This window comes from Bradysia coprophila, unplaced genomic scaffold (assembly GCF_014529535.1).
Source record: "Bradysia coprophila strain Holo2 unplaced genomic scaffold, BU_Bcop_v1 contig_151, whole genome shotgun sequence".
NCBI classification, from domain to species: domain Eukaryota; kingdom Metazoa; phylum Arthropoda; class Insecta; order Diptera; family Sciaridae; genus Bradysia; species Bradysia coprophila.
The window spans coordinates 9,519,471-9,539,304 of record NW_023503423.1 but is presented as its reverse complement, the minus strand read 5'-3'; the positions used below and the strand labels follow the sequence as shown (position 1 = coordinate 9,539,304).

Sequence of the window (19,834 nt, the reverse complement as noted above, 5' to 3'; positions counted from 1 at the left end):
TTTCCGTCTATAATTTAATCGTCTTGAAATCACACTTTTGTGTTAATTTAGTTCGAACACGATTTACGAACAAGATATGGTTATGTGAGAAAAATTAATTGAAACGGACATTTATTTGGTGTTAAAATGTTTCAATGGTACTACCGATGGTTTATTCTGCCTTACAATACCAGGCTCAGAATAGAAATTTTCAGTCGGTTTGTATAGATACAATTAGAACTATTTCACATTACTATGGGAAAACAGACATTTTTGAATTTAAATGGTTAAATACTTATAAAGAATGGTAAGGAAACTACAGGAGAATATAAAAATGAAAATCATGAAAAAATATCGAGGTTTAAAGTGACGATCTTGCCATATGGCAATTTGCATTTTAATCACAATTTTAATCCCACGAGGAATTAGTTTCTTTGAAACAACGGTTCACAATAAGCCACGTTGGGATTAAGAACAAATTGCAGCAGTGGTAAGATCGTAGACTGAAGTGCACTGCAAAAAACATTTTGATCAGATTAAAATGAGATTTTCGTTTCAACACATAGTAAACAAGCGTCAAACGTTAGGGCCTCCAAGATTAAAATTTAATTCCTCTAGGGATTAATTATTTGGGGATAAGTTCAAGTAATCCCTGAGGGGATTAAATTTAAATTCTAAAAAAGATTCGGTCGCGTACTGGTAATCCCAAAAAGATTTAGATCTAGGTCCATATTTTTATCTGTGTGTCTATACAGTCGATTCATTTTAATTGTGAATTAACATGTTCAGTAGGTATGGGCGATAATCATAATTATCAAGATATCGATAATTCTATATATTGATATTTTGGTCCGAAAAGCGGATATTTATCGATGTATTCCGATATATCGGTAAATTATCATGAATTTTCAGATAAATATCAAAATATCGATATTTTGATAATTATCGATAATTATCAAATTATCGATAACGATATGATTAATCGATTATCGATAATTTCTTTTGATTGATATTATCGATAATTTTGAACGTCTCCCGTCCCTTATCCCAATCCTTTGTTGGTACATGGGAACGGACAACAAGTTTCATTAAATCGTCCAAACAAAAAAAGTAAAACTTTAGAACCTTTAAATCATCAATAAATAATTCACTCTTAAGGTATTTCATTTTTTTAAAATGTCAACAGTGTCAAAAATGTCAAAGAACATACGATGCATACGATGAAGAGTCATCCGAAATTAAATAAGAGGCTTGCTCGACGTAGTTGTCAGACTTGCTCATATAAATTTTCACCTTTGCACGCAAAATAAGGGGCCAAATTACTGTTAAAGAAATCGGTTCCAATTGCCTTAAATTGTTTGAACGGATCATAATATTAGACCTTAGATTCAACAATGAATTAAAAGTTGGAACTAAGTAATTAATAATCTGTACAAGCTAAAACGGAAAATATGTTCCTGGTCATTTCCCGCAACTCACATTCCAATGTAAAAACTTACCAAGTAATGGTCAAATTTATCGCACAACACTCCACAACACTGACATCTAATGTTAATTTAGTTTCAACAATGGAATCCAAGTTATTAAGCTATATGTTTCAGGAATACTCGAAGGCGTCATGCCTCTGCCAGATAAAATACTCTTTTCATAAGACATCGATATTACCGACGTCAATATCTCATATATCCAGAATGTCGGTACGATGATTGTATGATATCCTTTATTATACGACAAGCTCATACACAACAGATTAATCTTGATGACATGGTACATTGTACACAATAGCCGCAACTTTGACAGCAATTTGCTACAAAGTTCGAATATCAAAAACGTTAATCCTGGCCAGCAAACCAGCAAAATATATGTCCCCTCTCTGCACTTGTGAATGATACTGCACTTTATATGTCTAATTCCCATACCTGTTTTTCACATCGAGCAGCTTCGTCTTAAGTTGCATGAATGCTGGGAACAATAAAGGACGTCTTGTACGTATCGTGTATCGTATATAAAATAACAAATTCGTATTAATAGGTGAAGTCGAGTAATTTGAGGTATATTGGTCTTATATGACGACAATGGCTCTTAAGTTGTTTAAGTTTATAAAAGAGGAAAACAAAACTTAATTGTTTCGTCCAACTAATGGAACGTCTTTAGTTCAACATCTTTGTGAATGAGTAAAACCTGATCCCAACGATATTTCTGTTATACAATAGCGCCAGTTATGTACATCCATTCCAATGTTCAGAAACTTGTCCAAAATGATTCATGATCCCTTCCGGTTTGCATTGATGAATATTATATCGTTTATTTTGCTAACCAAGCTAACTAAAATGCTTAAATCCCCTTTTTACCTCTAGGTGTAAATATAGTCCCAATTGTGCCTGTATAAACACAGAATCCAACGACTACAACAACGGAATATATATACAAAAACCATAGAACAGAACAGAAACATTGGAAACCATCAAAACCCCAAAATATCAGTCATCCATATCTTCCAACTTAAACCGCATTGTTTAACCGAACCACCCATTCCACCAGACATATTTATACTCTAAAGGATATGACACAAAGACGACGACTCTTGTTTAATTTTCTATATGCGGTGTGCTGAAGGACCTTATTTTGATCACACGTTATCAATTAAATAAATCTTATTTGATGGTTGATGGGCTGTCGTATTGTGTAAATGGTGTGTCTTATAAGAAGAAAAGCACTGCGTATATAAATAGAAGTGATGATTTGGGTATAATATCTGCCTAAAAGCGATATCATTGAAATGGCTCTGATATGGTGAAAGTGTTTGGTTTTGTTATTATGAACAATGTCTTATTTTGTGTTAAGTAATGATGATTGACAAAGACCGAATGACCAATACTTTTCATCATCCGGCATTCTATTCTACCGGATCTATCTTCGATATTACACAATCTTTTGTGTCGTATAAATTTTTAATCAGAATTATGTGGCCTAAGTATATTACCCTGAAAGTGCCCTCAAAAAAAGAATCTCTCTGATTTTCAGTGTTATACTTTTCATTCGAAACTTAATGCCGCATTGACGAAGTTGTGTGCATGAATCAGTATACGGGTTCGGTATAGAAACTGTTTTCTATTTTAAAGCAATGATGGTGGCGCGTATCGTTGGGTTGGGATTTACTTTATTCGCTACTGTTGAAGCTCATAAATCGTTTGAATATTTTATGTTGGATTTTATGCGACAATATGAAATTGCATTCCATTTTTTTAAGTATGTCGTTTCGACTAACCGCCTTTGGGCAATGAAAGATTTTGAAAATTTAATGATACAGTTTATATTGGCTTACGTTAATCAGTATGTCGTGACGGCAATTAAATGATCTGAAGATTTTTTTTTTAATTTTCCAATTACAATGTCTGTAAAGTATTTGGCAACACATAGTCGACCATTCTAAGTAATAGTAAACGGAAGGTAATGCTCGAACGTTATTTTTTATCATTTTACCACTGTATTTAACAGAGTTGCCGTTATATTGGTCGAAATTTATTGCAGGGCATTGTAATTCGAAATTTCCTTAAATTAAGGGTATTTTCCAACAAAAACGATCTGATGAGGAACAAGATAAAATATTCAAAACTCTAGCCCTTAAAATCAATTGAAATTCTTTAATTTTTGAATTTTGAAGAATTTTAAGTGTTTAGTTCTTAAAGTCCCTTAAAAATCTTGAAATTTCTCAAAAATTGCTAAATATTTTAAAAAGTTCTTCTTATCCCAATAACAAAAATCCGTGAAAACTTTAGTGACATAACGTTAAATTGCTCTAAAATATTTGTAAAAGGAAACTTTACATTGGTAAACCAAGAGACTCAGTCGCTGGAATATATTTTAATAAAAAAAACACAAAAAAATCACGAGTAATACCGGCAACCCACCAGCTAAAACTAACGTTTTTCTTACTGGGAAAATATAATTTTTGGTTGTCAATCTTCAACAGATCCTCTTATGCCTGATTGAAACCACAAAAAAACGACTCGAACCATAGAAATGTTTAAACAAAAGCTCTACCCTACTTACCAAGACAGGACAAATTAGAATGGCGTTGGCGCTTATGTATTTGAACAATGTAGATAGCTTATCGCCAATTATTGTTCGAATGTTATTTATTCAAAGAGAATAATTAATTTAAAGATTATCTGAAGGGAAAATTAGTTGTCCTATAAATGTGCGGAAGAAATGTTGTTCTTTGCCGTCAGTGGTATACGAACTCAATTATGGGAAACATATTAAACGTTCCAGTTCCCAGAACATTTCTTCATTTTAAACAATTTGCTGAAGTTCTTGTGGCCATCAGTTTTGTTATATGAACGGAAAATATGCTGAAAATGTCACTTAACTTTGTATAACAAAATGTAATATTGAAACATCGAAAACATCGTCGACAAATGGAATTTCTGCTCGTCTAGCATTACTGTTAGTTGATTCCAACATAGCCGTAGGTGTACGTACTTACCTTGTGTATATTGAACTATTTTCAAGTATATTTTACTGCAGCAATTTTGAGTGAGCTGGTGCGCATGTAAGTGTGAAAATACCTGACGGAATCCCTTTCCAATCGATTTATTACTTCACACCAACACACTCTTATCGTATGCAGCTAAACCACCAATTTGAAATTGCATGCATCCAAATTAAGACCTTATCAATTATGTTATGCAAATAACCAATCATGCATCGGTGCATTTGATGGTAAATTGATAGTATATAAACGAAGTGACCATTCACATTCAACTACATTTTCCGATATTTTATTTAACAGAACCTCATTTTTCCTTACACAAATGGTCACTGTACAGCACAGGTCATTTTTATGCCGTGTGACGACTAATGGTACAAATTCACAGTGTTAAAGAAGAAAGTAATTAATGTTCCGCGTAATGGCTGGAAAGTCACTGACTCAAAATGGAATAGCATATTACTTCCGAGGTTATAAGTTGTGTATTTGATAAGTGGGGTGTTCTACACCTATTAATTTCTATCTGAAGAAGGGACGTAACGAGTGTAGGCCTAATCACTAGTGAACATCTTGGTCATAGGAAATCCGAGTTAATAACAAAATGAAGGGTAGGCGTACCTATCCTCTGGCGATTAACTTATTTTTCGACTTTGCTTAAATTGTTTAAATTTAATTAAGATTCGTTTTATTTACACTAATTAAACTATTGTAAAATTATTTCCGAATTATTTTTAACTAGGCCCCACCTTTCGGTCAATTTAATTTTATTTTCCGTTGTTAAACTTCCGAAACATCAAGTAACTGATATAGAAACCTTCGCTTGAGTACAAATTCTTTGGAAATGTACTTTCCCTGTTCTCTATTTCATTGTAAATTTGCAGACAGATTTTTAATCAACAATAAATCATAAATAGACAAGGACTCGTGTGAATTACGGCCCTCGCTCCGCTCTGGCCGCAAACTTCCCACTCGTGTAAGTTGTCTATTATTCAGTTTCATAGTCTTATTGCTAACGCTAATCAAAAGTAAAAGATGCGAATGTGGAACGATAAGAGGACTCTTTCACTTTGGTACAATATAAAGTAGTACGGTAGACGGTCGACGTTCTTCCCTTACACTTATGTACAAAATGGAAGCCCCCGGTACTTACTACATTCACAAAACCTTTAATCATGAATAAAGTAGCACGACTCGTGTAATTTACGGCTCTCGCTTCGCTCTGGTCGCAAATTTCACACTCGTGCGAGTTTTGAAGTTTTCTGTTTGATTGTTTTTTATTGTCATTCCATACATTTGAATTACGATTCAGAAAATGGTTTTTCATAAAATTTTATAAATATTTTATGTCATGGCGTGTGATAGATGGATAACTAAACGACAAAATATAATTCCATCAAAGTAATCTTTTTCGATTGATTGAATTTCCAACAGTGGAAAATACTGTTTTTCTGGAATAACTTCCAGATCCTTAATCACACATGGCCCATATTCGAACTTAAACTCAGGAATTCAATTTTGCGTCGATTAAAAAATAAAATTAGTAATTAGTTGATAATTACTCAAGTTATCGTGTTTACAAGCAAAATATTGGGACAAATAATTCCGTTTTTCTTAGCATTTCATACAAACTTTGGGACAAACATTTTAGGGTATTTTCCGGCATAAGATCCTGACTTGCAGTGTAGGGAATTAACACTTTCATTCGACGTGACATGAAAATCCAATAGTCGGACACTTTTTTCCAATGCCCGGACATTTCTTTTTCAATGTTCGGACGCTAGTTAAGTTAAAAAATTTCACAGATTTTTCTTAAGACGCTAACTTGGAATGAGTCAAATCCTGACATTTTTCTAAATGCTAAATGACATTTATTCCAAGTGAGGGTCCTAATAAAATATGAAAAGTCAATGGTAATCATTGAAATACCGTAAAATTAAGTGAAAACACTAAATTGAATAGATAAAACCATTGCAATTCCAATTGACAAAGCATTTTTGGGTCACACAATTTTGGTATCATTTTTGCTGTATTTAACATGGGATATGTTGAATTTGACAGTTAATATGTTTTCCATATAGTGCGACTACTGAATCAAAACCAAATATCCGGTTTGTATCAACCGGACACCCGAAAATATAAGTAATTTTCAAATAGAAAAGGGAGGGGTTTTGATCACCTCACAAACTATTTTTGAGGTAGAAAATTACACTTTCCTGTACGAGGTGTCACTGTTTCAACGATCAAAATTTTAGGATCAATCGATAGTGAAAACTACAAATTACAAATGAAGGATAGTCATCCACAATATTGTTGAGCTAAGAAGTTAATGTCAAAGTGTCCGAGCATTTGGGCGTGTCTGAGGATTGGTACGCTTACCCTACTGAACGGGGCTTCTCCTATATTTTTTTCAAGAAATATTATTTAGGAAAATTTTAAGGAAAATCTAGGAACATTCAAGTAAATATCGGAATAATATTGCCCAAAATTGTCCCTGGATGTAATTTAATATCCAAGATATACACTCGGCCTAGTCTCTTTAAGTGCCCTTATGCGACTTAAAAATAAAAGCCAAGAAAGATTTTGTTTTCCTTTTGTAACGTGGCACAGGTTTTAAAACGTATGCCTTTATAAAGAACTCAAAGTGAGGTGGGTCTATATTAAGAAAAGAGTATTGAGTGACTGTAGCGAAGGATGAAACGAGATTATGTTAATAAATTGTAATTATGGAAAATAACATCGAGTGTTACGAGATGTGTGTATAATCGATCTGGTGTTCAATTTCATTTTATACAGACAGGAAACTCCTTTTTTGTGCCACCGAGAATTGAAATACGACGGATTTCCATATCGATAACAAGATTGAAATGTCCACTGTTTCGACACCAGTTTGATGGGATGTTTTAACACTCAAAGCAGTGTTGATATGGAATTCGTTTGAGTTGACATTCGTTTTAGAAAATGTAAATCAATGTGATTGATCAAATTTGAAGAGTGATTGTTCACAACGAAAAAACTATGATTTTTTGTGCCTTTGTCTATTTCTCGGTTGGCACAAAGCATGTTGTGTTACAAGTATTGTAATGAGATTTTTTCAGCACACGAGCCAATTTTCCTGTCGACTTATGTCTAATGCTGAAAAAATCAACATTACAATACTTGTAACACAACATAATCAAGTCCTTAGAGATGTGACAATACATTATCATGTGTCTGAAAAAAATCATTTCGTCACTGAGTTGAGAAAAAAATACTAATTCCGGATCCGAGTGACAGCCAGCATAAATGTCAGTACGAGATTATTCACTTCAAACTTCGCTACAAAATTTAATTTATTAAAGTTTGGTCAAAGTTACATAGTTCAAAAATCCGCAAAAATCAACATAATTCATTGACCAAACTTATGAATGATTCAAACTTTTTGCAGATAAAGTTTCTCATAATGGCAAACAATTTGAGAATAATTATACATTTCCAATAGTGTACGTTAATTAAATGAAATCGTAGTTTAAACGTTCATTCCATTTATTCCAATAAATAGACTTACCTCAAAAATCGTTTATCCAAACACTCTTCATAAACTCGTAGGCGACTGGCTGACCCAAATGGAAAAATGCTGCAAATTATCCCTTTTTCTGCCAATGGCAGAAAAAAAATTACCAACAGCAAAACTAAAGAATTCTTTCGGATAATCTCACACTGCTTTAATCCTTACAATTTTCAATTTTCGCACTGGCACTTTGCGTATACAATAAATCTCTAGTGTTTCATAAATCTTTCGACTCACATACACCGTTCAACATAGGCAGTAACATCCAACATGAATATTTTAAACAGCAAAAAACCCTCCTCTTCCGTTTCTGGGGTACAAGTTATATTGTAATGCCTTTTTACAACGACAGAACAATACCAAACACACTCTGCCTCACAGCCAGGATAATTAATTAGACTAATGAAAACAGAGCACAATCACACAAAAAAGGTGCAAAAAAAATATCACACAACTCGCACAAAATGATGATTATAAATTACTCAACTTCTTCTATTCAAGGTATATATATTATGAGCATACAATGCTAGTTATTTTGCGGAAAAATGTTCTGTGTAGCACCAATTTTTTCGCATTCAACAAAAAAAAAATTTGTAACGACGAAAACGAACAAAAAGGTCAAAAATGCCACAACGAGCGAAATAAATTAAATTAACCGAAATCACTCCATTAATAATTCATTATCATTATTATTACGCAAGAAATGGTATGTTAGGGGGCGAGCACCACTCAAACAATTATTACATATTTCGCATAAAAAATTATTGTTTATTGAAAGCGACTAATTGCAGAGAATTGGATATCTTGTCCAAAAAATCAACCCCTGCCTCGTACGTTATAAGAATATAAATCAGCCACCACCGGTGTATCAAAACAACCAAGCTGTATAACACACACAATTTGTCGAATTTGTCTACAAAATTTATTTATTGGTACAACCGGAACACACGTTTATTTTCATTCAAAATTTTTGTTTAAACTGGAGCGCTTATCGCATCAATCTCTTGCAACATATCTACGACGACTGAACCATCTTTCACAATATTATTTCGTTATAATGATTGAGCTGGGTTGAATGTTATTTGTTTAGTCTCGTGTTCTACCTTTTTCCGTTGCGTTCTACCTTCTCATCGAATCACTCTCTCCTCATATAGAATGAGAGCAGAAAAGGGAAACGAGAACTGCATCGAGAGCGCAGATCTGCGTGCTTTCGTTTCGAACAGGGAAATGGTAAAGGAGGACATATACACAGCATTACAATAATGCACACGATACGGAAAAACATCCTGTTGATTGAATGAACATGGAACCGCATATATAGTCACTGGATGTTTCGTTTACTACTTTGACTTAATAAAATGATGTCGTCATCATTTTTTGGAGAGTATAACTTTACCATGAGTGAAAAATGTTAGTCATTTTGACTCCCACCGAAATGGCTCTCGCAACATTGATTTGTTGGTGCTGTTGCTCCTGCTGCTCTGAATTCAACAAGTCGAGGCATAACATTTCATTTTACGAATGTAGCTCTCTAATATTATACTTGTGTCGGACACACTAGTCAATGTTATTGGCTTAGAGGTAGGTCGACTGGAATTTAAAACGAACTTTGTTTTAGAGGTACATCTGCATTCACATGAACAAATTTAATAATGTATTGTTTGGATATATTTATTATATTTAACTAATCAAAGTTTATAAAATGCTACGTATAATATGGTCGCTAATGAGTGCAAAAATCGGAAAGTTGCTACGTACTATACCTTGGATAAGTATATCACGATTCTTTTTTTTAGTCTGTCTACTGTCTACTTTCAAAATGTATGGAAACAATGGGACACAAATGGTATCGCCTGTTATTTGACTGTACTGGTGCAATTGTTAAATATTGCATAAAACAAGCTCGTCGTGAACAAAGAATTACTCTAATATATGTGGGACTCGTTCGCGCTGGAGCTGTTTAATTTGAGCTTGATTTATGCAGACGAATGGCTTACAATTGGTTCTGCTATGATTAACGAAATTAAGACTGTTTGTCTGTTGTCAGCATCAAATTTTTATTTTTCTATCATCCCAATCAGAGCCATCAGAGCCTATATTAAGGAATTTAAAATAGTTGCTGTATTGGAAATTCAGGAAGTTGCGGGAAATTACAAAAAGATGTCATAACATTACCGAAATTATACGTTGATAATATTGCGAGTTCTCACGATAAACTCTTTAATATAATTTAAAATTATCAAAAAATCAAAAATTCGAAGCATTACGTTTAGAGCATCAAACTTAATGTGGATGTACATGTACATAAGTCTAATTGTTTGCTCGATGAACGACACGATCCACGCCGGGTAAGCATTAAAAAACACCAATACAACAGAAACATGGAGCAATTTTTTTTCTAGTGAACTGGCGTGTACTTGATTTCTCTTCTATGTCAGCCTTTAAATCATTACAGGTCGATATTCAGTTCATGTTTGAAAATGACGCCCAAGAATGGCAGTACCTGGATGCTTATCAAACTGCCAAACGCATTGTCGATTCATTTCATGTTGTAAATGATTGTGCTGAGCGTACCCTGAAGCTCATGACGGCCTGACTTCAAACGAAACGAAAATGCAACAGGTAATTCAGGTGGTGGAAGACAAAAAATCAGTTCTGGCGTCATATCGGAAATTGTGAATCAGTTTGTGATAAGTTTTTAATTTTTTTCTAACCAAAATCAATTTTCATGGAATTTTAATAATTTTTTTTATTATTATAAGAACCTAAGAATGTTACGTTGACCTAGTCAAAAAATGAATAAAGATATAAAAACAATTTAATTAATTTGAATTCATTTAAAAATAAATAAATGTGATTTGCTTGTTGCTTAACACGGCTTTTTCCTCATATTAACGTCAGAAGAAAATATGGCAAAAAAGAAAATTTTATTTTCAAGGAAAATTAAGACCAGTCGTGCGGTGCGCAACATAGGTATTTTGGAAAAATTTCTGCAAAATAAATTCATAGATCAAGCTCTCAGCTATCAAAAAAAAAAAGATCCGCAAGAAGAAAATAAATGTTGGACCAAAAAAAATGAAACGGTCTCGCATACACCCTTGGTTTCGGTGAGTTTTGAAATTAAGTTTCTCTATGTTGCCCACATTGCAATGTCAAATATAGAGTGTTATGATGAAATAGAAGAAGATATTTTGACAAGTACCCCAAGGCAAGTTAAAATAAACTGGTCTTCGGTCCTCTCGCTCCCAAGGCAAGTTATAATAACTAGTCTTCGGTTTTCTCGCTCTGATCATAACAGTCTATATGTGCAAGGCCTTTAATTACTAGGTATCCTTTTTCATCAAGCAATCTACGTAGCCTCCGAATCGAAATATCTTGAAATTGACAAAAACGTGTGGCAACGTTTTAGCAATGAAAGTAGATAAGTAGGTATGGCCAGTCCATACAAGTCGGAGCACATACGGATTTACATGGCGCCACCTCAAACGAACTCATTTCTAGTGGAAATTTGCACTAGAAATGAGTTCGTTTGAGGTGGCGCCATGAAAATCCGTATGTGGTCCGAACAAATTTGAACGTTTGGCCATACCTATCTTTTTACTTTCATTGCGTTTTAGAGCCAAACCACATCGAAAGTTTCTGTTTCGAAATGACAGTTTTGACATTGACATTTTAGACGTTGTCATTTTTGACATCTGAAAAATTCCGTCATAACCTCAAACAATAATACTGTAATGTTATTCAAAATTAATTGTTTTAATACAAGTTTTGTGTCCAATTCACGTTTTAAATTGAGGTTATGACGAAATTTTTCAGATGTCAAAAATGACAACGTCGAAAATGTTAATGTCAAAACTGTCACTTCATGACAGAAAATTTCGATGTTTGACCGTAAAAAACAAAATTCAATACCCACCAGAAACCGGGGGCGATCTACTTGTCAAATACATAAACAAATTCCTTAATCTATCGTCACCGTGATTGTTCAATAAAATAAAAATCAGCAAAAGTGGTGTGTGCCCGCATATCTAATAAAATGCATCTGCGTGATTTCCCCAACAAGATACAGACTTGCATAATATATTATCGTGAAAATGTCTTCACGAATTTTCATTAATTTTCACGATTTTTGAGATTCATGAAAATCGTGAAAATGCATGAAGATTCGCGAAACGTTTTAATTTTTCGCGCCGTCATTCAGTCGGAAATTAATGACAAATTGCAAATTTTGAAACGGTTTCATTTTCGATATGTCATGTTGGTATACACTGTTAAAATGACATTGACAGCAAAGATACGAACAACAGTTTGTTGTGTTTTGTTTTGATAACAATAATAATTTGCAATTGTTAGCACTCCATTAAAATGTAGTTAAACAAGAAGACAGAATTCAGTTTCATTTCATAAGTCGCATTTGCATTCATTTTAAAATAACATTCCGAACGAAACAGCACTATATTTGAACTTGAAATAATGAGTAGCTCAAGAAGCTCGGATCGATCAGTGAGTCAACAAGTGCCACCGGTACAACATGGTTAGGACTATTATGGAAATGGACATAATAACCGATCTGAAACTGACTCAATCAATTATTTCTCGTAGATAAAGTCGAAGTAATTGAATTCAGTACCGGCGAGGGTAGAATTCGCATCAATAAGAAGAACACCAAAACTTACTACAACCAAACGAAATATGATCAGACTGATAATGCGGACAATGTCTGGCACATGGTGGTGGTAATGGACAGAATTTAAAGATGAATATTGAGTGCGTTACATTCTCTGAACATTTTTCGTCACAGGTCCATCACGAGGGAAAGTATAAGAAAGCTGAGATCGTTGAAAAACTGTTCGCAATTGCCGATCATACCGATTTTTATGTCGTCGCTTACAGGGTAACATTTCCATCGATTTTCACTTCTCGTTTTGCTCATTTCACCAATTCTAGCAATGCGCCCGAGAAGATTATTTCTTGATTCGACTCTGCCGGCAGTTCATTGCAAAGCTGTTCCACCAATGTCTGAAAGTCAAAATGGGAAGTGGCCCGTTAATGTACTTCAGCGTTAAAATGAATGTTGCCGACTATAAGTCAGACCAGGTAAGCACTACTGTCTAGCTTCTAACTAGCACCTAACTGTTCGATTCTTAGATCCATCATCTGTCAACGTTTGAGAAGGCATTCACTGAACGGTGCAATCATTACGAACTGTTCGAAGATGTGGAAAAGGTGCTGAATCTGGATAAGTTCGCCCAGAGTCCGGAATTCGCTGAATTGATCTTTACATTGGGGAACAAATCGAGCCTCACATTGCTCTGTTCGACATTGACGAAGCACTGTGATATTTTCAAAATGGTGAACGGTATTCGGTTGTCCAACAATCAAATATCAGATCTCAGCCCATTCGAAATGCTTCCAGCTGTTGACATTGCGATGATTGATTTGAGAAACAATAAGGTAAGTGGACACGCTGGTGGAGCTTTCTGCTGGTGATGTGGATGTTCTGACGTTCTGATTTGTCTTACAGATCACCGACGTTTCTCAACTGAAACATTTGAAGAAAATGAACCTAACGGAACTGTTCATTGCCAACAATCCCATTACGCAAACAGACGGATTAATGGCACAAATTCAAGAGACTCTTCCAAACATCGTCAAAGTTGTAAGCGAACACTTCACTCCTTGTTAGACCCCAGTTGATAATTTGAACAATTTTCAGGACGGTGTGTACACTCGCAATGTGCTTCCATCATTGAGACACTTAGGTTCGGGTGTCAATGTGATCGAAGTAATTTTCCAAGGTGATACCATACAATCGGCCGAATCGCTGCCGCCGCATATTTTCCTTAAATACAAGACCAGCGACATGTGGCATCAAGTGATTATCAACCATAACGGAAAATATGGAAAAACGGAACTGCTGATGGCCATATTCACCTTACTACCCAGCCACGAATTCTATCCGTGCCACTATCAGATCGGCGACAAATGCGACAGTTTCTTCATTCGAAATTGTTTCGAGCAAATGGAATTCCTGTACAGGGAAAAGCTGCGAGTGCCGATACCGTGCACGAACGATTCCGTTACGGTGACGTACAAAATGAACGTGGCCAATTTCAAGAAGGAACAAATCGATCCACCCGAATGCATTCTGAATGCGATTGAGTCGTCGTTTCATTTGAAGGACAAATGTTTGAATCTCGAGCGATTCTCTGGCCGACCTGAATTGAGCCACATTGAACTTGTTCTGGCAGCGCCACGGACCATGATGCATATATTGTTGAAGGGAGCACGGTCTTTTATGACGAATATTGAGAAAGTCGTACTTCGGGACAATGATCTCGATTCGTCTAAAGGAATGGGTCCGCTGACATGGATGAAAAGTTTGAATTCAATTGACCTGAGCAAAAACAAGGTGACGTTTCGTGTGTCTGAATGGTTCCCTGAATTCACTTAACAAATTACCTTTCCATTCGAACAGATTAAAAACATTGCCGACCTTGAGAAGTTCCCGAAAGTTGGTGTCATCACTAGCATTAAACTACACGACAATCCACTTTGTGCCAAATATAAATCGCCAATCGAATACATTTCCGCCGTCAAAAAAATGTTTCCCGACATTCAAAGCCTAGACGGCCGACTGCTGAGTCCGGACAGATGTTGTGTGGCTCAGAAAAACTATTTGTGTTCCCTAGACACATATGACCTGACTGCGCAGTTCATTCATCACTACTTCAATGTATACGATTCGAACACACGAAGTACCCTGAGCGGACTGTACAGCAAAAAGGCGATTTTGTCGATAAGCTCGAATTTGAGTGGTGTCGCCGGCAAAGCTTCCAGCAATCGTCTTCAAGTGTACCAATCGAAAAGTCGAAATGCTCTCAGAATGCCTAAAGCTGCGTTGACAAAGAGCATCATTTACGGTTCTGAAGACATCAAACAGCTGTGGAAGGAATGGCCTGCAACGCAGCATGATTTTCAGAGCTTTACAATCGATGTGACATACAATTCGGTAAGTGAACTCGTCGAATATGTTCAATGTTAGATGAAGATGGTCGGATAAAAACGAGGAGCTGCGGGAATGGGTCAGGTTTTCCCGGTGCCGGAATGGCCCTATGGGCGTTCGGGCTATTCCCGAAGGGCCTTTTGATTTTTGTATGGATGAAGGGCAACGATGGGCCTTATGAAAAATTTCTCCATATAACGCCCGAAGGGCTTTTTTGAGCCAGTCCGGCACTGGGTTTTCCATCATTATTTCAATATTATCGTAATTTATCATAATTCCTTCAACTTGAAGTGTACTGGAGAATCTCCAGTGGAGCTGAACGTGAAAGGTATTTTCTCCTCTTTCACCAACAAGAGTGTGTGGTATTCAAAGACTGTTCTTGTACCAGAGCTATATTTGGATGGTTTTCTTGGCCCATTCCCGCAGCTCCCGGATCTCATAAACCAATAATTGTGAACATTAGGAGTTATACGACGAAATTGTAACAGAACATTTCCATATTACAGCCGTTGATAGTGGTGCTAACTGTGAGCGGAGTATTCAAAGAACAGGGATCCACGTTGAACGAAGAAGATGTGTTGTTGGGCTTCACTCGAACGTTTGTGTTGAAACGGGTTGCTGAGGGTGCTGTATGTACATCTACGTTAAACACAAAAATGGTCAAACATCTGACGGCTTTGTCAATTTCAGGGTTTTTTCGGTCACAGCGTTCAGTATTCGATCATTAATGAAATGCTGTTCGTACACCGACCATCCGTCTATCAAACCAAAAATTCTTTTCGACGTGTCGATAACATGCTAATGGATACGGACGATGTAAGTACCGCAATTGATCGTTTAGCACATCGAGCGATGTCTGGAATCAATATTCTAAACTAATAATTTACTGTCTGTCAGGAACGACTGTCATCTGACGAAAAAGAGGGTATGGTGATCATGTTCCAAGAACTAACGTGTCTGGTTCCATTGTGGTGCATTAAGTAAATATTACGGTTTCCTAGCCTTTATTCTTCCCTCACTAACTGCCATTGTTTCCAGATGCCTCGATCAATCATCTTGGAACTTTAAGAACGCAATCGATTTGTTTACGCATCTGTGCGACGAAAATAAAGTTCCAGACTGTGCATTCAATTTCGATGCAAACGCTACATGATATTGTTCTGCTCGCTTAGTAACGAGTGGCGAAGTTGAATTTACGACGAATAAAATTTTCATTTTTCTATTACAATGAAACGTTTAGCCTCTATAAGTCAATGTTGCAACGGTTACATTAAATTTAACTTAAATGTCACGATGAAACAGAGCAGAACGGAGAACATCCACACCGATGTACATTTCATCGAAGAACTGTCCACAGAGTCGGTGCATTGCGGATTCTTTTTGTAGCTTTTTGGACCAACACATGTAGCATACACCATCGCATGGTTGATGTAACTTTGTTCATAGACACCAGTGAAAAGCTGAAACATTTGGTCACAACGAAACTCTCAGCCAATTTGTTATTAGGGGTCATCCATAAAGGATTTACCAACACGTTCAACATGGTGTGTCACACTTTGCCAGTTTGCCTTCTCTAGTGTGAAGGTCCTTTATGGATGATCTCTAACTAAAACGCAGGACAATTCTTACATGAGCATACGGCCCGCTAGCAAAAACACCGACATCCTCACCAGCGTGTGTCTCCTCGTCCTCCGGCACTGTTGCTGGCCGACGGAAATATGGATCGAAATATCGTTGCCCTTGTGGATTCACTCTTCCACCGGTTGCTTGAAAATGATCAGAATGACCGGGACCATTAGCATAGCTCAAAGTGTAGAACCACATGCGATCGTTTCTTGAATAATCGCCAGGACCAAGAATGTTGTACCCGCGAGGCTATAAAGCGATAGAAAAAGAAGCGGATGGTAGTTCCTGGCATCGATGATCTCATCCATGTTTCGCTTAAATTACCATATAACCTCCCACAGTCATGACCGTACTATGATCCGATGTGACCACAATCAGCGTATTATCCTCGTCGGTGTTACTTCGCACGAAGTCAACTGTTTTATGAAATTCTACGGTCTCATGAAGAGCTAACTGTGCCAATGTGTCATGGTGGGCTGTATCAATGCGACCACCTTCGACGACGAGTACGAAGCCATTTTCATTTTTCTTCAGAATTTGCAGGGCTTTTGTGGTCATTTCCATCAGTGTTGGCTGGTCTATAGAATCTGATAGGAGTTTATATTCCAAGTGACTGTGGGCAAAAATGCCGAGAATTTTGTCGGTGCTCGCTTCGTCGATAGCTAACAGGTCTGTCTATAAAGGAAAAGAAAGAAATTTGACTATACCTCGGGCATTATTCGACTCTTCGTGAAGTAACGGAATACGACCTTTGAGACCTTGCCTTTGCTATTAATCTAATCTACAAATGCACTTTTGAAGCAACCGCCAATCTATCCATTAATCACATCTAATCCGTTAAAGATTCAATCAAACAATCAATTACGTTCATCCATCATTGATGCAGGCTTGCCCATTTCTCATCCTATTAATTAGCGGACAATAGATAGTCAACGGATCACTTACTCTATTTTCGACATAGCGAGCCATTTTATTGTTATTTTGTTGAATCTGCAAATACTCGTTGATAAGAGTCCGATTATCAGTACGATAACCGCCTTGCGTGTCTGGTAGAAAGTGTCGTCTACCACCGCCCATGATAACGTCTAACCTTGATCCGATTTCTCCATGAATTAGTTGATGAGCAATGTCTTCGCATTCGCTCGGAGTGTTTTCATTCGATTCCCAATAACGCGATGCAGTTTTTGCGTACGTTGATGCTGGAGTGGCATGGGTTATACGGGTTGTAGTGATGATCCCTGTTGATTTTCCAGCATCTTGAGCGTATTTTAACAGTGAATGCAAATGAGTGCTACTGTCCAGCTGAGCGGTACAATTTCGCAGATTTACATTTCCATCAACGGCGATTGTGCCGTAGTTATTCTTAACGCCAGTCATCAAAGCGGTTCCTGTGCATGCCGAATCTGGCACTTGGTAGTTTATGCAATACGGTTTCGCTAATCCGGAGTAGGGGAACTTTTCAAATGATAGCTCAGTTTGAACATCATCTATGTAGGATCTGGTTGCCATTAACGTTGAGAGTCCCATACCATCACCAATGAATAAAATCAGATTTTTGGCTTTATTCAAGTTCTGTTTCTGGCTAATTTTTTGCTCCAACACATTTTGGCCAAATTCAGTCCAAAATTCACCAGCTCGTTCTTCGATCGGTCCGACAGGTGGAATAAAAGTATCCTCTTCCCACCAGTTTGGAATTCGAGTTTCCCATCGCGGATCGTTTTCCGACCATTCAACGTCTCTTTGATCTTCGTTTTGCGATTTGATTTCGGTAAATATTTGCACAAATGCAAGGAACACTAGAATCGCACGCATAGCGACAACACACACTATTGTAAGTCTGAGCAACAATTTATTGTCTGATAAGAAAGCACCGACGAGCCAACAATTAAAACTTTATTTCTGATAATTCACAGAACGTAATACGAGAGAAAAATGTTCCGCTCGGGAATTAAATTTCCACTCAATGTAAACATTACCGCATTCGGATATGAACTGATCTGGAAAGACGAGTCACTTATAGCAATGTCTTACACATCCACAAATTCATGCAATCTATTAATCGATAGTATAATGTCGCTTGACAAGACCATTATGACATTATGATTTCGTCATCAATCTCTTCATTCATCAATCATCAATAATTAAAAATAGAGTTTACATGAATACACAGTCACATCGGCAGATGGTGTAATTTGTGAAATTTATTTTAAATGAAAACAAATTATTTAACAAAATCCTGAATACAGTGGACGTCAGCGAAATTTTTAGACATACTTTTCAGCTGGTCCACTCACACAAACAAAAGTGATTATTCGACTTTACACGAGTTACACGCACGTGGTTGCGGTGTGAGTGGACCAACTGGAAAACAGTGCCTAAATTTCACTGACTCTCACTGTAGAAAATAGAAAAACCTTCAATCCTAGATAGCACTCGAACCGAAAGTTAGTGATGCAAGCGCACAAATCAAAATGACAATCTCCAAATCCGTATATTTTATTCGCAGAAAGCCCCGGAAAGCCTCCAGGGTGCAGCGAGTACAAGTGCATTGTATGTGTGAGCTATTGTTATTGCAATGAAATTGCATAGAGGTAGACTACCTAGACTAGAGTGAAATGGTGTGTAGTGTCGTTGACTGAGCAACAGCGGTTGCAGTGTCTGCACTGGCACACCCTGAACGACTCAAATACACTTAAATGGTCCATTGAAAAAAAAAAATAATGAAAAATATTGGTTGGTCAGGCGATAAATTTTGAAGCTCTTCCGAGACCCAGTTCCATTTCTAACTATGAATTGGTTTCTTGGTTCCGTAGTTCTCTTTAAAATTAAAATCAATGATTTGCACCTCACAGTCGACTTTACAATACATATTACACTGATAAACATAATGATTACAAATTGTCGATAAGTAACGCGTGTGAAAGTTCATTTTTAACGATTGCTAATACTTTGATGTGTTAGTTTAGAATTTTCAAACGTAAAAAATTGCATTATAACAATTATGATGAAAGTATTTACTGGGTCTACATCAAATATTGATCGTGACAGGCCCATGTGTCGGGGGCCGTTTATAAATTACGCAAATAATCAGCATTTTCAAGACCCTATTTTTCCTCATGTGCTACGTAATTTATGAAGGGCCCCTTGTGGAAGATGACGAACTATCGAATGTACCTGACATTGA

General features: G+C 36.4%; 3 protein-coding genes across 4 annotated transcripts in view; 1 reads left to right on the top strand and 2 right to left on the bottom strand.

The window, feature by feature from the left end:
- Window positions 1–9,075, bottom strand: part of LOC119074935 (connectin) — a 109,963-nt gene extending 100,888 nt beyond the window's left edge. Inside the window, exon 1 of one of the 2 annotated variants that reach the window (XM_037181327.1) lies at window positions 8,016–9,075. The gene's annotated coding sequence lies outside the window, so the exon portion shown is untranslated. The remainder of the gene's footprint in view (window positions 1–8,015) is intronic. The other variant, XM_037181326.1, reaches the window with a different exon arrangement.
- Window positions 9,076–12,285: 3,210 nt separating this feature from the next.
- LOC119074933 (nuclear RNA export factor 2) lies at window positions 12,286–16,252 on the top strand. Its single transcript, XM_037181323.1, has 12 exons — window positions 12,286–12,552; window positions 12,621–12,754; window positions 12,820–12,912; window positions 12,966–13,115; window positions 13,167–13,472; window positions 13,543–13,677; window positions 13,735–14,430; window positions 14,497–15,030; window positions 15,531–15,653; window positions 15,715–15,840; window positions 15,922–16,004; window positions 16,063–16,252. Exons 1-12 carry the CDS (start codon window positions 12,492–12,494, stop codon window positions 16,175–16,177), a joined length of 2,556 nt encoding a protein of 851 aa, XP_037037218.1. The 5' UTR covers window positions 12,286–12,491; the 3' UTR covers window positions 16,178–16,252.
- On the bottom strand, window positions 16,239–18,903 carry LOC119074934 (membrane-bound alkaline phosphatase-like). Its single transcript, XM_037181324.1, has 4 exons — window positions 17,596–18,903; window positions 16,975–17,325; window positions 16,654–16,899; window positions 16,239–16,484 (listed from the first exon to the last, which is right to left on the bottom strand). Exons 1-4 carry the CDS (start codon window positions 18,460–18,462, stop codon window positions 16,290–16,292), a joined length of 1,659 nt encoding a protein of 552 aa, XP_037037219.1. The 5' UTR covers window positions 18,463–18,903; the 3' UTR covers window positions 16,239–16,289.
- Between the last annotated feature and the right edge of the window lie 931 nt (window positions 18,904–19,834).

What these genes read in the sequence shown, in the direction of transcription:
- LOC119074934 (XM_037181324.1), bottom strand. Translation starts at nt 18,462, where the DNA reads ATGCGTGCGATTCTAGTGTTCCTTGCATTTGTGCAAATATTTACCGAA. An exon ending in CTCGCTATGTCGAAAATAGA is followed by an intron (nt 17,326 to 17,595) that starts GTAAGTGATCCG and finishes TTTCCTTTATAG; the next exon opens with ACAGACCTGTTAGCTATCGA. An exon ending in TGACTGTGGGAGGTTATATG is followed by an intron (nt 16,900 to 16,974) that starts GTAATTTAAGCG and finishes ATCGCTTTATAG; the next exon opens with CCTCGCGGGTACAACATTCT.
- LOC119074933 (XM_037181323.1), top strand. Translation starts at nt 12,492, where the DNA reads ATGAGTAGCTCAAGAAGCTCGGATCGATCAGTGAGTCAACAAGTGCCA. An exon ending in TTGATTTGAGAAACAATAAG is followed by an intron (nt 13,473 to 13,542) that starts GTAAGTGGACAC and finishes TTTGTCTTACAG; the next exon opens with ATCACCGACGTTTCTCAACT. An exon ending in TTCCAAACATCGTCAAAGTT is followed by an intron (nt 13,678 to 13,734) that starts GTAAGCGAACAC and finishes AACAATTTTCAG; the next exon opens with GACGGTGTGTACACTCGCAA.